Source organism: Melozone crissalis, unplaced genomic scaffold (assembly GCF_028551555.1).
Source record: "Melozone crissalis strain CALT ecotype California unplaced genomic scaffold, PUWL_Pcris_2 ptg000019l_1, whole genome shotgun sequence".
NCBI lineage: Eukaryota > Metazoa > Chordata > Aves > Passeriformes > Passerellidae > Melozone > Melozone crissalis.
The window spans coordinates 9,984,438-10,000,250 of NW_026535797.1; the positions used below are offsets into that span (position 1 = coordinate 9,984,438).

Below are 15,813 nucleotides of genomic sequence, written 5' to 3' on the forward strand. Positions count from 1 at the left end.
ATTGTTTGAAAGAAAATAAATTCATATTTCAAAGGACACAGTATTGACTTTCATTTTTTTTGTGCACAACTTCTCAAAATTTTTCCTTTGAAACTTTTATCACATTTCATTTTAAAAGCACAGCTCTCCTCAGAGACTCATTTCCCCTTCAATTAAAAAAAGTGTTTTTGACTACTGCACATACAATCATTCACCTTCGATACTAGATGGATTGAAAACTGCTGCATTATTTGGCGATAAATGCAATGTTCCATCTGCTGAGCTTAACATACACCGGATACCAGTGCTGGAAAAGAAAGAAAAGAACTTTAGGGACATGCATGATATACCAAAAACATTAAAGCTTCATTGTTAGGCAGTAAATTCCCAGTGGAAAACCACTGAAGTAAGGGATATTCTGTTAGAAATTCACTTTGAAGAATTCATTTTAAAATAATACTTACTTATCTGAAAAAGCCATACATTTTTGAATGTGAAGACTTCCCTTAATGTGCTGATCCCAGTCCTATGTTGAAACAAAGAGACAATGAACACAGGAAAAATCCTGAGACAAATTTACAAAAGATTATTCTTCCATTCAGTTTACCTTATTCTAAAAACAATAGTGAGATGCTGAAGAAACCACGTGATGTCAGAGCCAAGCACACCTTCAACCAATGCATTTACTGATTCATTAACTGAATATTATCAATTATTTTACAAAAGGAAACCTTCTCTGTATTAGCTTTTAAATTCAGTGTATTTCTAGTAATGAAGCTATTTAATTCTTGCTGAAGACCTCATCCTGAAAGTGCTAAGCACCTTCAATTCCTGCAATGTCCATAAAGAACTTGTTCAGTATTCAAGGCAGCCAGGACAGTGCTTATTATTTCACTAGATCAGCAACATTTGTGAAAGTACACTTAGCTATTTACATTTCTATGATTCAACTGAGGCAGGGCATTAAACATCAACTAACAGATCTCCTGAAACTCACTGCAATGGCATTCCCCCTGCACTTTTTAAGTGTTTAATGAAAAAAACAAATGCCCAGCATGCCCTAGACAGGGTCTGCTTCAGCCCAGCACCACAAGCTGCAGTAAACAAAGCAAAGCGTTTTGTAAGCAGTTGCTAAAAGAGTAAAAGGTAAACATGGAAGCAAATATATTCAAATACCCCAAATCCCCAGGTTGTTTAGGGATCAGGTACTATTTAATCTGCTGGTCATTTTCCTTCTTACATACATGCTGTTATAATTTTATTGTCAGGCCACCATCAGCATGAGAACACATGCCTTTGTGGTTAGGTGCTGGTCCTGTGATGTGACAGAAAAGGTCACAAGCACTTGTTGAGCAGGGCTCACCAGGAGGCCAGAACAACCATGGATGGCTGTGGGGCTCAGAGGGCCACTTAAGTGGCCTTCTCCAGACCTGACCTAAATAACGTGACCTACAACACACTGCCTGGGAAACTAGGAAGCTGTTTCTTGAGAGTGAGGTTGAATTTGGAGCTCCCTTGGCAATATGAACAAAAAAGTGAGAGAGAGCACAGTCTGTACTACATGCACTGAGCAGCTTCTTGCTTTCAGTTCAAAGTCCCTGGGGACCCTGAGACCTAAATTTCTTGTGAGACACAAGGAAGAAAAATTTCCTACAGAGAAATAGTTAAAATAAGTTTATTAAAAAAATGTGTTGGTTTGTTTAAGAAAGCTGCTTCCATGAGGCTGTGTTAGGGGGAAGCCTTTGGGATCAGAAAAAGAGAAGCAGATGAAACTACAGACATGGGGTTGCAACACTGGCTTGAGTATCGGGGGATCAGCTTCAAGCTCCTCCCTGCCTCGCTTCGGGCCCATGAGGTGAGCTAGGACATCAGCTCAGACCTAACGTTTTTACATCAGTGCTGTAATCTCACCATCTTTCACGGCAGCATGTGGAAGAAAACCTGATCTCGAAGCCCCAGTAACTGCCATGAAACAGATGTACCATGGCCACAGCAAAACTAAGGCCTTTTGTTTCTTTGTCTCTCAGGGCACCTCTGTGGTGATGGACACTGGCAGTGAGGGGTGGCAGGAGCTGGTGGCCAGATCAGTCACCTGACAGCCTGTCCAAGGGTCTGACCCATGCCCAGGGACGCCCTCAAACCACTCACCTTCAGATCGAAGATCTTCTTGTCGCACAGGGCGCAGATGTGGGGGAAGTGGAGAGGGGCCACGCCGTGGAGGTCGCCAAGCTGGTGCGGCGGCAGGGAGCGGGTGGGCAGGTCGGGCGTGCTGCCACTGCGCTCCTCCTTCTGCCTCATGCGAGGGCTGCCGAAGCTCTGCGCGCTGTGGTTGAGGCGGCCGAAGGCGGGGGGGGCGACCGTGCTGAACTTTGTGTCAGGTGTCGGCTCTTCGGGGTTGTACAGCTCGTTTCTTATTTCATACTGCTGCTGACTCGCTGACGGCCACAGGCTGTCGCCGGGCATGAGGTCAGGCTTGTTTTGGCTGGGGAAATTAGGGATATTTTCCCACTGGTTGCTTGTACTGCTGCCATGCAAGACAGGGCCGGGATCTCCTTTCGGATGGGAGCCCGTGTGTGGGTCGCCGGGGAAGGCCCGTGCTGCACCGTGCTGTGCTGCTGCCCCGTAGGACTCCTTGGGAAATGTCGCTGCCGCCTCGTGCTGCAGCTGGCCGGGAGCCCCAAAGTGACTCTCGTAGCGCGGCCCTGCTGCTGGGGCGGCAGTGTGAGTGCCGCCAGCAAGGAAGCCGTGCTGGCTGGACTGTTCTCCCTCTGAGGCAAATGCCTGAGAGGCGGCAGTGACAGCATTTTGCTTGTTGTACTCATAAAAGCCCCCTGCAGCAGTAGATGTGGAAGCCCCTGCCTTGCTGAGACCCACCACCACGGGTTGCTGGCCGGAGGTCGGAGCCATGACACTTCCAAAGGGATTCATGACGATTGCGTTGGGTGCCTGGGCCTGGACAGCTCCCAGACCTCCCCCTGGGGCAGCTAAGGCTGGGCTCTGGCCAGAAAAGGCAATGCCACCAGAGGGGAACCTCGTGCCAGCGATGCCGGGCCCCTGGGGCGGGCCTGCGCTGTGGCCCTGCGGGGCGCTCATCACCGTGGGGTGCCTCAGCTGGTTGAAGAGTGGCTGTGACATGGCCACTTTGGAGAGCACCTGGTTGAGGACAGTGGCAGCGGCCGGGTTGTTGGTGACAGCAGTCTGAGCCAACTTCAGCCTGTGGAGCGTGAGCTGGGCCTGGAGTTGTGCCAGCTGCAGGCTCGCCGGCGAGGGGAGCAGGGGGCTCGGGGCGCCAACAGAGAATGGACTCTTCTCCAGGAGCTTGGCAGCACTGCAAAGGATCAGCATCTGGGTTAGCCAAATTCACCCCACACCTACCTACGCCCACCTCCTGTGAAAGCCCAGCATGGGATACACAGCTGCTGCCAGAGGTTTAGTGTATCCAAACTCAGGGAAAGCAAAGGCCATACAGGCCCTCCCACACCGTCCCCAAATCAGCAATTTTCCCCCTTTTCTGCACTTCATGCAACCTGCAGCCCCCCTGCTGAGACATCACTGATCCTGACTGATTTTGTGATACCTTCATTATTCTCTTTTCCTACAAAGCAGGTAATGTGAAGAAGAGGACATCAAATGGGATTTTAAAGCCAGCCCCTCAGGCATTTCCCACCTAGCACATCTGGCTGCATAAAGCAAGAGAAAATATTCCACATGCATTTATTTTGTTTACAGTCCTTGTGTTATTAATCTGAACAGCAGCTTGTTCTGTAACAAAGCCTATAGTTTTGCAAATGCAAATACAGAGAAGGAAAAAAGTGAATGAGAAGCAACTACAAACAAGCTGTCCTCAAGAGTATTCCCTGTTCAGCTAGAATCAAAGACAAAATTTCTGCAGTGCCAGCTGGTGAAAATCAAGGTCTTTATACTTCCTAGAAATAAGAGGTACACTCAGCGTTGTCCTTCAAGTCTCATACATGGGATGAGTAAATGATTGAATTGCCTGCTTGAACTCCAGAGCTGGGAAAACAGAAGATGAATTTTTCAGGCATATGGTGGTTCCTTGCTTTGGGAAACACCTTTGAGATATCTCACCAATTCCCAGCACCACCACCAAACTATCATTTTCATGCTCCTACTGGAAAAATGTTATCCTTCACTTTCCACCACCTCTGCTCACAGACAGCACAGCTACTCATTGCATTACAAATGGCTGTTCATTCTGACAGTGAGAGCAGAGAACACTCATACAACGGGGATGTGGTCCAAAGCTCAATTAATTTATATTGTAAAAATGTATTGAGTTTCAATTGAGGCCTTTCAAAGTAGCAGGAACCATGCATCAACCACCACGCAACCCTCACTGTTAATAATTGGCCAATTTGCTAAACTGCATGGATGAAGCTGTAGTTAATGATAAATGTCTTGTCAGCATGCTACATTTGAAAACCACAAATTAGGAAAACATCTGCTTAAATCCAAAGTATGACTAAGAGAAAATGAATGGGTTTCATATTTAACATTTAACTTCCACTAGCAACTGCAAGGCACATCTGTCTCCCAAAACACAAACCACCGTTTGGATAAATGCATCATTATGTAATGACACGACTCCCTGCCAGCACAGGCTGACACCAGTGCTCAGCTTCAGAGCTGAGGTGCCTTTTGTCTCCCCATGTGGTTTCCATCACTTACTCTCTGACTTGCACTTACAACCCAGTTTGCTGTAAATTTGATTATGGATGAGAGTCAGTGTGCAAGGACAGTCAAAACAACATGGAGAGCCTCACAAACCCCAGCCCGGGAGATCCTGAGGACGCACAAAGCTGCTGAGGAGTGCATGTGGTGAGAGGGGATGCCACAATGGCACACACACTGTCATTGCCACCGGGGGCCATGGCAGGGCCCTGTGCCGAGGCTGTATTGTGCCACCAGCATCTGGAGTGTCCAGACTCATGGTGTGTTTTCTGGCATTTACCACAGGCCTGACAACAGTTCTATTTTATAGCTAGTTATACCCTTTGTTCTTTAAGTAGCTGCAAAACACTTTAAAAAACTTTTACAAAGCTTGCAAACAAGATCTGCCCAGTGGTCTCAAAAAGAAAAGCCAGCAGCATATAATGTTTTCAGCGCAGGAGCCACAGATGACTCCTGTTCCCAGCAATCTAATTCCACTGTGCTGCAAGCCTACGCAGCAGCGTGCCTATCCCAACAGCTGCGGCCACTTCCCAGCTCTGGTGGTTACCTGCTGGATACAGGCACGGGCTCCCTCTCCAGAGAAACCTTCTCACTTGACACTGCCACAAGCCCTGAAGCTGCCTCAGCCTCCTCATGTCTTGACCAAGTTTGGAACATTGTTTCCAAGAACCTGCACCCCCAGCTGGGCAATGCTCTGGGCGCTGGCTCTCCCCAGCTCTGTGCTCGCTCCTGGGATCTGCTGCTGGGTACGGGGAAGACAAGGCCTGGAGTGCCCTGCACAGCCGCACTGGAAATGCTCTGGCCACTTCAGACCAACAGCCTTTGGACCCTGCTGTGGAGCAGGGCAGTACCAGCCCACTGTGCCTGCTGGCTTCATCCCTGCATTGCAAGCCAGCAGGCCAAACCAAGGAGAGACTGGGGCTCCAGGAAACCTTACTGAAAATGAACCCATTGTATGGTGAGTACCATATGGTATTCACACCATATGGCATTCATACCATGTGGTATTCAACCATACGGTTGTATGAAGAAGCCACAGCCTCCAATCCACTTAGAGAGGGACAGAATAAGAAGGAACAGTTGTTCCTGTGCACCAATAAGTTTGGGACTGGCCAAACCCTCAAAATCCATGTCTATTATGAATTTCCAGATTTCAGGGTGTTTCAGGTTGCGAAGTTTATCCTCCCACAGCAGAAACAGAATATTTTATCATCTAACCAAGGCAAAGAAGGAAGTGCTTGTTCTTGGGTCAGTGGGAAAGCAGATATGCAGATAGAAGGCTGGAGAAGAGCTGCACATAAAGCATCTTTTAGACAGATACCCAGATTTAAGGATTTCTGTTCTGTTGTGAAATACATGGTGCAAGAGATACACCGGGCCAGCATGCACAGCTTTGAAAGTTTCTTTCTTTCTTTCTATTCTACTACCACAACATTTATGTATTTGATAACATAATTTTGTAAATAATCTTGCTACAGACTTACTAACCTGCTGGAAAGTGCAAACACAAGGTGAGGATAGCACTCAGCTAAGGTATTTTGTGGGTGCCATTCCCCATTTGGACATACCTCCCACCCCCAGCTCATCCTCAGGTTACTGAAAGGCAGCCCCCAGCTGCTCGTGGGGGGTCTCTGCCACAAGATGATTGAAAGCAGCTGAATGAAGCTCTCGGGGAATTGGCCTGCGTCAGACACAGTTAGCTCTATCCCGTGCAAAACATTCCCGATTATAAGGTCAGCAATGTAAAAAGTAAACAGAACTTGTCCTCTGCAATTATTTATTTAACACCCGCTGTACAGCTGGCCTACACCAGCACCACTAGGAAGGCCAGAAATGGTCTTTCTTTGCTGAAATAATGACAGGCAGGAGTGCTGCCACACAGTTTCAACAAAGAAATCCATAGCCCAGACAAGTTTTCACACAGCTCTGAGAGACGGGAGTTGAAATTGTACATTGATATCGCAGCACTCACAATGGGATTGCAAACACTGGCAAGGTCATATCACCATAAATCAATTCAGCCCACCTGCTATCCCTGTAATCTTTATTATGCTTTTAGTATCCAGGAACAGTGTCAGAGGTAAGGTATCTAGATGGCTGGATTATTTGAGCAATCCTGTCTACAAGAGTGATGAAAAGGTTGACCACAAAACATGTCTATTAGAACAGACCAACAACCTGGAGCTTGATTTTCAACTGACAAAACTAAGGGTTTCAAAATGCTGCCCAGCACCTTTCAAAATTAGGAAAGAAAAAAAAAATCTGGACTAATAAATTAATGATCTGAGTTGTAACTATTTATATATTCACAAATATTTGAAATGCTGCATAAGGTGTGAATTTGAATACTTTTTAAAAAAAAATCTAATTCATAGCAGTGAAGAATTTTTCTTGTGTCTTCCATGAATCTTACATATATTCTAAGATTTTTGCATTCTCTCCCCAAGACATGTCTTTACATATAATTACACCTACCCATCAAAATATTCACAAGAGAAATTTTTAATAATTTTTGTTCCAGAGTGTGCCTTTTTTTTTTTTCCAAGCAATCTGTATTACTATGTTAAAATTTCAGAATTAAAATGACAAGGGCATTAACATACCCAAGTATCCTAAATGCATCATCACTCTGCACTAGTACAGTATTAGATTTAAATGTGTGCAGTAGCATGCTGGCTTTTTTAAAGCTGCTTCTGAATCAGTTAGCAAACTTTAAATTAATGATTCAGGACTCCTGAATGCATCACACAGAACCATCTCCTAATTATGCAAGCACAAAATAATTCTGTTATGCAGAAAGGTGAACATATCCTTTTCTGTAATGTATCACTTATGAGAAATATATCGGGCTGCCTTCTCTAAACTCATCCAAAACAATTGCCACTGTACTAAAAAAGCAAATATGCTTCAAAAATATACAAATCAACTGTTTGATGATGAAGTTAGCAAGATATTAGCAGTAGATGTAGTTTTCAAATTAAAATGCATAATTTGACAGCACTTCATTAAAACTGCATGTTTGTATGTGAGGACAGAATCCAGCCTCTTGAACACAAGGGAACTACAACATCATATTTCAAACACTGTTAGGAGTAAAGACAAAGTTCAGCAAATTCCACAACATATATTAATGATAATAAAATTATTGTAATTACATTTAATATAATGCTGTTTTGCTGATCTTATTAATAATACAGGGTCTATATTCACTTTTGCTTGTTGAATAAATCCAGCACTTATACCAACAAAGACTGGAGCATTGGTTGAAAATGAACTCTGGAAATTTCTCCTATATTCTTAGATTGTTTCTGGCTGATATTAAAGAACTGCTTATTTCCCTTCAGCTCCACAAGAAGTTGTTTTGTTGGGTTTTTTGTCCTAGTAAAATGAATTTTTTGGTCATAAAAGCTTAGAAAGACTGTTGAAAGGAGAAAACCCTTCACCTTCGTAATTTAAGCTCTGAAATCATCTACTACCAAACTTTTTTTTCCTGAGTTCTGGTTAGAAATGATAAAAAAAAGAGATCATGTTTCCCAGTAAGTTCAGCTAATGATGGGGAGCACTAAAAACCTTAAGCTACTTTAATACATGTATAAGCTGCAAGTAAAACCTTTCTTATCCCAAATAATGATTTCTAAAGCCTTCCATTACATTACTGAGAGAGGAAAATACAATTTTACATTATACATCAGCCGATGTATACATGTGCTTTGCCAAGTGAGTTTTGCATGTTTGGCAATGCTAAACTCTACTATCCGGACAATTATCTAACCTAACAGTTATCTTGAAGATGAAATGTAAAATGTTATCACAGAGCTGCTAACCCTGATATTTACAAAGCTAATGGGAGTTAAGTGCTTGCCTCCTACCAAGAGTCCTTGTGCTCATGTTTTGGCTTGAAACTTCGAAGCCAAAAGGTTCTCTTGCCAGGCAATTTTCAATAAGAAAGGAACAAGATAAAAGGGCAAAACACAGTAGCTTTGTCTTGGATAACAGTTCTTTGTTTTGATCACAAAAATAAAATTGGAAGTGATCTTAGAAGGATGGTTAGACCAGTTGCTGAAGCAGGATCAAGCTGAACTCAACCACTTGGGACATATTTGTTTAATCGGCTCTTAGGAAGCTTCTTTGGTGGATATTCCATGACCTCCAGGGAAAATTAATTGCTCAAATCCCCTTAATTTTATAAAACTCATTAGAAGCCTATGGTGGCTGTCTGCTGACACCCTAAGCCCATCATCCCATGCCCACACAGAAGGGCTTCTCTTACCTGTAGCTGCTGCTACCATATCTTCTCTGCAATTATCCCAGCTCCCTTCTCTACACATTTTGTGTGCAGCACTTGTTTGCAAACCCCAGGCTGATTGCTTTTCTTTATAACAGCAGAGTCCTGTGGTTCCCTGTTACACTCAACCCCTTTCCTGAAGGGATATTGCCCAGATATGCTGGCTGGGAGGAATCTTGGGAGCTCAGCCAGTCTGACTTTCCACACAGTAAGGACTAGCTCAGTCCTTGCTTTTTGTGACTGTCCAAAGGATTAATTGTATCACAATTTCATTTTATCCTCATCAATATTGCATCCACATTAGATCAGATCTGGTTTGTCAGGATTACTCTGAATTCCCATGGTGCCTCCAGAGCACTTGTAACCTCTCTCTTCTCAGCATCAATTTAATGGACACTTTGCTCACCCAAGTTATCAATGAAGGCATCAAATAAACTAGGGATGTTCCAAATAAGGTAACTGTAGTGTGCTTTCCATTTGCTCTCCAAACACCAGTAATTCAAGGACATGTTATCCACCTTGAAGCTCTGCTTTGCATGCTTAGGAGACCACGTTTTTTCCTCCATGACAGTCACTTCTGCTTAAAAAAACCAACAAAACATATTTGCATTTGCAAGAATAAAAGGGTGGATCACCTCTGGTGAGACTGATTTCTCATTAACAACTCTTGCTCTATATTTCTGCGGAAGTTATCTCGGATTGTTGCTTAAAATCAACTATGTGTTCTGGCTTCTTTGCAACAACATTTGCTTCTGTTTTGTTCTAGCTGCTTTCAGTTGCTGAATCCAGGGCCATAGAAAACAGTTGGCACTTACAACACAAGAATAATACCAGGTACCACCGAGGTCTATGCCGGCCATCACATTTCCTGTATATGTTACTCAGTACATGTTTTATCCTGAAAATATACTTATATTGTGTGAAACTCCAGATTACACACTGGGCTTATCTCTGCTTTCCCCCACACAATGCATCTCTCCACAAATAGTTAGGTAAAGTTCAGCTCTTTTCAAGTAAGGCACATAGTCTAGCAGAGGCACTACATAAACCCAAGGCTCTAAGTCATTATTTCCAAAAGCTGGGAAAGTTATCATATTGTTTCATGATATTTAAGTGTTGCTTGGTTTTGATGATGTTCCACAGTATGTCAAAGATGTCTCTGAGCATTAGTGTGCACATAGGAACATTGGTTTATATTTTAAATTTCAGCAGGCACCCATACTAATTCCTTTAGCTCTACTGCAAGCAGCTAGCTGCAACTGCTTCCCAAGGAAATGCAATCCTTTATTTACTGAAATTAAAGAAAAATATTTTTCAAAATTTTTTTAAAATTTACACTAAAACCTGTCAGAAATAGCTATAGCACCAGATCAGTGCCCTCAGTAACATGCTGCAAAGTTCTAAACTAGCAGAGAAATTGTGTCACAGTTTTGTGGAGCTTTCAGGGCTTGCTGTAACAGTCTAGCAGTGTCATGCTGCCCATGCCTGTCTCCCCAGCAGCCTTCCTGCAACAACTCTTATCAGCTAGGCTTCAAATACCCTTTACTGGCCAAAGTCCTGGTTGGTTGGATGATCTCTGCAAACCAGCATCCCAGCAGGGGTCCTGTAAGGAGGGGTGTTGAGCGACCCCAATAACTCAGGACTCCAACAGCCACGGGCCCTGTGCAGATGGTGGTGTCAGGGCACTGAGTGCTCAAACCCCTCCTGCTCCTGCCCCAAGCTGCCAACACAACAGCACTGGGAGCTTGCCTGGGACCAAGGAGCACAGAAGGCCCTTTGGGGGATGAAAAGCAGGAGAAAAGGTGGTATGGACCATAACGCAAATCCAAAGGGTGGGCAAAAAGGCAGGGACAAGGATTAGCACTGGCAGAGCCAGGTAACTCTGTGGGAACAGGGCAGGGGCTCCAGCAGACGCACCCCTGTCCCGGAGCGCGGCCGCTCTGCCACATGGCTCTGCGCTCCCGGCACTGCTCTCAGCCTCCCCTCGCAAAGAACACAATTCTAGGGGGAAAGGATCTGGAAAACTTATTTTAATGTAATGAAGAAAAGAAAATGCAGACCTTAAAAAAGAAAAAACACAATTCAGAAATCCTTTAAAAGTTTTTACATGAACGCATAGACAAATGCCCAACTGAAAAATAATCCTTGACATATAGTATTTACTACAAGAGATATTACAGTAATATCTCACCACACCTCCTGCTAATGTGTTCTCTGCATGACATTGTTAACCACTACAATAATAATAAGTTTGAATGTATCAATATCTTGCAGTGCCTGGAGGCACAGCTGTTTTCATTTGTGTGTTGAAAGTAGGAGCCATAATGTGGTAGGCGGATAATTCTTCATTTGAATAAGCCATTTCTATTTCACAGTAACATAAGACAACATAAAAGCCCTTTTACCAAGGTAATATCTTCAGTTTGTAGACAGGAAAATGACATATAACTGTGGAAAGCATAGAGTACAAAGAAGCATTTTTATTTCTAAAGTAGCTTCATTTGTGTTCAAAGAAAGGATTGCCATTTGTGGGGGGGAAAAAATTAAACTCCCCTTTTATTTTTAAATATTAGTGCCAATGATACATTTGAAAAGTTTAATGAAAAAGCATATTAGTAAACTAAGTCTCTGGCAGAACACTACTGACACAGGCTACAGAAATCACATGCAAACCTGAGCTCTCCTGTTTGTATGCTAGGTCAGCTGAAAAGTGACAGCTTGTGACCACAAGTCACCCAGGAGCATCACAATCATTTCAGAATTAATCTAGTATCACCATCTCCCCTAAAAGCTGTTTACATGCTAGGTGCTACTAACCAACATAGTGCATGACTGCAGGAGCAGAAATGCTGGAATAGCTCCTATCTGAAGTGGCCAAGATGGTTTACTTTCTCTTTACTGCTAATGTTGAAATGTTGGCAATTTAAAGTAATACATTCTTTTAAAAACCCAACCAAAGCCCCTGAAGCTTCAGCTATTTTTCAGTCAGATTTATGATTAGAAAACCAGAACCTCTGTTGATTTCCTAAGATGTTTATATTATACGACTATATACTTCGGCCTATTTTTTGGTTTTCCCTTTTGTGCATATTTTAACACAACATAAATGTTATAAACTCCTATTGTTTAGGTACTCTCACATGCTACTGGTGTACATAAATTATACATGAACCTTGTGAAGCCCCAATCTAATTCAGCTGTTACTGAAGCATGTTGCAAAGCCTTCCTGATCTCACTGTAACAAGAGCAATGCTTCTGTGCCCCTTTTTGGTTATATTTAATTTAAGCATAAAAAATCTAGTAAGTTTGCTCTCTTTCCATGATCTCTTTGAAATCAGCCTTTAATACTAGGCCATATTATTCATACTATTACACAGAAGTAATACGCAGGGTATTTTAACCTAGAAGCTTTCATTATCTGTTTTGCAATGAATGTTACTCACTCTTTTCTTTAATGAATTCCAATTTCTATGCTAAAGAAATTTAATGTGAATCTTAAAAGATTTATAGGAGGTTTTCTTTAATTTTCTTATGTTAGAGGGCAACAGTTGTATGAATCAGACCTGAGCATGTTCCTTCCGGCAGAAAACAGCCTGTGCCAGAACTGTTGCAACTCTTTGGCTTTGAGAAGTTTAATTTATTGTCTTAAATAATAAACTGCCATTCCATCAACCTTATGAAACAAAACATAAAACAGGACTGTGCTTAAATCTTGAACAGGAACCAAAAGAGTTTTCCACAAAGGAAACAAAATTGGAAGAGGCATTTTGTATTAAATAACATCAATTATTTTGTTCTCTCTTTCTGTCTGCCTTCAGTATTAATTAGGAGTAACTGACAGTTAATATGCTCCAAGCTCTGCATGGTAAAATTGATTAGTATACTAAGACAGAAAATAAGAATCAGTTTTTGATGAAAAATATCAGGTTTCAGAGCACTGCATGTGGCAGCCGTAGGAAGGAAAAAGTGTGAAGATATTAACCTATCCCCAACACTGAGCTGGGCATTTGCCCACTCCTGCTGACAGAACTGTCAATGGAGACGGCCGGCCACTACTTTTAGGTTAAGCACTGCCTTATTTCCTCTCAATTTTTGCTCGATGGTCTGTCCATTTTTACTATAATGCACTGCTCTGCTGAGTAGTGATTGTCTAAATGTCTATGGAGCTTACAGGACTGAAGAAAAATAAGTTTTTACTTATCCTACTAGCCTGCACAGCAGATGTTACACCTCGTGTTATTGATGTATCTTTTAACTGCAAAACACCCTAGGACCCAGATTCAATTTTGTGTGGAAAGACATCCAAGAAAGTTATTACTGCTATTTCCTTTTTCAAAAAAAAAATCTATTTTATTTAATACTATCATATTTCTTTACCAGCCTTTACTTCTGAAAATAAAAAACTCTCTTGAAGTATAAAGTATCAGTTATTAGAAAAACCAATACAATAAAATGACAAAACAAACAAAAAATAATAATGCTTTGACTCCTCTTTTTTTCTTTTTTTATTCCAAAGAACTCTATTCATAGCCCAATGAAGGCATTTCCAAATTCAAACATCTTCAAAAAAATTTGGTATTTTGAGTTGTTCCATGATTTGAAAACAACTCTTTGCCCACTGCTTGTAAACAGCACTAATATAATTCTGCTTTGTGCCTACTAACACAGACTATGAGGCTTATTACCGAGTGGTTAACCATGGCAAATCAATAGGATACAATTGGGTGTGGAATGTCTTTTAAAGTCTAAAAGCCCTTTATTACACAAAGCTAAGCACGATAAGAAGCTACTGCCCAAAGCAGACCGTATCTTTAATCTGAAATCCCAGTTAGCTGTTGCCGCCAGAGCTGCACTTCCCTGTCTTTTTGCTTCGTTACGGAAAGAGCTGAACTTCAAAATCAAATTTTAAAGATCCTTAAGATACTCCACTTGGCACATTAGTGTCCCTCCTTGCTGAGAGGACGGGGACACAGGCCTTTCGGCACGGCGGTGGGTGGACACGGGTGACACGACATGATCTTACCTTCTTGCAACATGAAGGGCTGCCGGGAGCAGCGAGCTGGTGCGGAGGGAGCGCGGCCAGGAGCCGATGTCAGCGTTGCGCACATGCCTCCCAGTAACGTCCCACTGACATTCTACCTGCTCTCTGCACCCCGATTATTTACAAGCTTCCTTCCAGAAAGTCACAACTTTAGGAACAAAAAAACCCACCCCAAATGGAGGACTGGAAGGCGGATCACGTGGCCACCAGGAGCCCGTCCTGTTGCATTACACGCAGCAAGTGTGGATGGCAAACAATATCGGTTGATGTTTATGCCATATGTTCTCGATCTCTTCAAGTATCAGCACCAAAATCCTGCTTCTGTACAGTGTAATACCACGGGATCCTACTGGGAAGAGGGTCACAGTCTAATTAGGCAAACTGCGGAAAAAACACGGCTCTCTAACGAAGACTGAGGGAGACTGAATTTTACAAAGCAAGCCCTTGCTCTGGAAGACAACAAGCATTAGCCAGCTGAAGTTTTAACAGTTTCTTAAAACACGCACTCAAATAAGTTACATTTCATCCCTGGAGCAATTTGTCCATGTTTGGGCTGGCTGCTTCCTAAGGACAGTTGAGGTTTTGAGGAAAGACACTGCTGATATTTGTTAGCTTGAGCATATTATCGCTCAAATCAGCTCTCCGCCCGCTCAGAAACACTCAGCAAAAGGCAAAGTCATCATCCAGCACTAATCCACTGCCCCAAAAGTGTGCGATCGCTGACCTGTGCCACACGTTCTGCTGGGACCCCGAGGCAAGAGCAAGAGGTAGGGCAGAGCCCGCACACCCGCATGCAGCCTTCGGAAGTTATCTCAGCAGGTTCTTCTCATTGCTGATCCACCTTTTCCTTGAAAACCAAAGCTTTCCAAGTACAAATTTTGCACTTCCATAAACCCAAATATATTACGCCTTACACCTAGGGGGCAAAATCGAGGACCTTTCCCGTATTTCACACTATTAAAAAATTAACATAGACAGAAAGCCTTCTATTTTGCTGTCTCTGCTTCTAACGTGACATAGTATATATGTCAATTAAGAAATAAATTCTCTTATTAATAAATAAATAAATGAGCTGTTCTCGCACATCCAAAGATCAAAATAAGGCAAATACTCCTATTTTGCCACAGGGACATGAGCCTCTTCAGCCCATCAGACAATGTTTCTTACAGCAAGAGCTTGTTAAACTTCCTTTTTCCAGCATTAGTCTGGAAACCTTTCGCAATAGCACTGGCACTCTGTATGCGACATGATCCTTCTATGGAAGATGCCATTTCCAAAATTACCTTGCAGTAAGGCAAACCACAAACTAAATCAGCCTCCTCCGCAAGCGCACACCTCTTACCTTAAAAAAATATTATAATCCTGCAATACTTCACACTCACTCAAAGTGGAGACTGGAGGGATATCCATCCATATTTTCTAATTTTTTCTTGCCTTATTTCTTCCTTCCTGCACCACGTCAGAGAGCTCTCCCCACCCCTCAAAAGGAGAAAACTATTGTTCAAGTTTTTGGCTTTTCTCCAAATATGAAACCCCCAATGCTTAAGAGATGGCGAAGACCATGACTGAAAGGGGAAAGGCACCTAACAGGTGGTCCAAGGGGGTTCCTTCACACATACTACTCCCATCAGGAAACAGCGTAAAATTCAGGGGAAGGAGAAGGAATTAGTAAAAGCTACAGGGCTTTTCTACAGCCTGTCACTTCTCCCCCCGGCTCAGGCGCCCTCATGCTCTGCTCTGCATCTGCATTACATTAAATGGGGTGAAGAAACACAAACCAACTTTCACTCGAACGTGAACTCTCCACTTCGTGTCA

The 15,813-nt window shown here is 42.8% G+C and overlaps 1 protein-coding gene across 1 annotated transcript in view; it reads right to left on the reverse strand.

The window, feature by feature from the left end:
* Positions 1–15,813, reverse strand: part of RBM20 (RNA binding motif protein 20) — a 97,847-nt gene that overhangs the window by 20,020 nt on the left and 62,014 nt on the right. The window contains exons 2-4 of the mRNA XM_054276976.1: positions 2,128–3,307; positions 444–505; positions 195–286 (exon numbers count right to left, since the gene is read on the reverse strand). Of these exons, the coding sequence (XP_054132951.1) occupies positions 195–286; positions 444–505; positions 2,128–3,307 (1,334 nt within the window). The remainder of the gene's footprint in view (positions 1–194; positions 287–443; positions 506–2,127; positions 3,308–15,813) is intronic.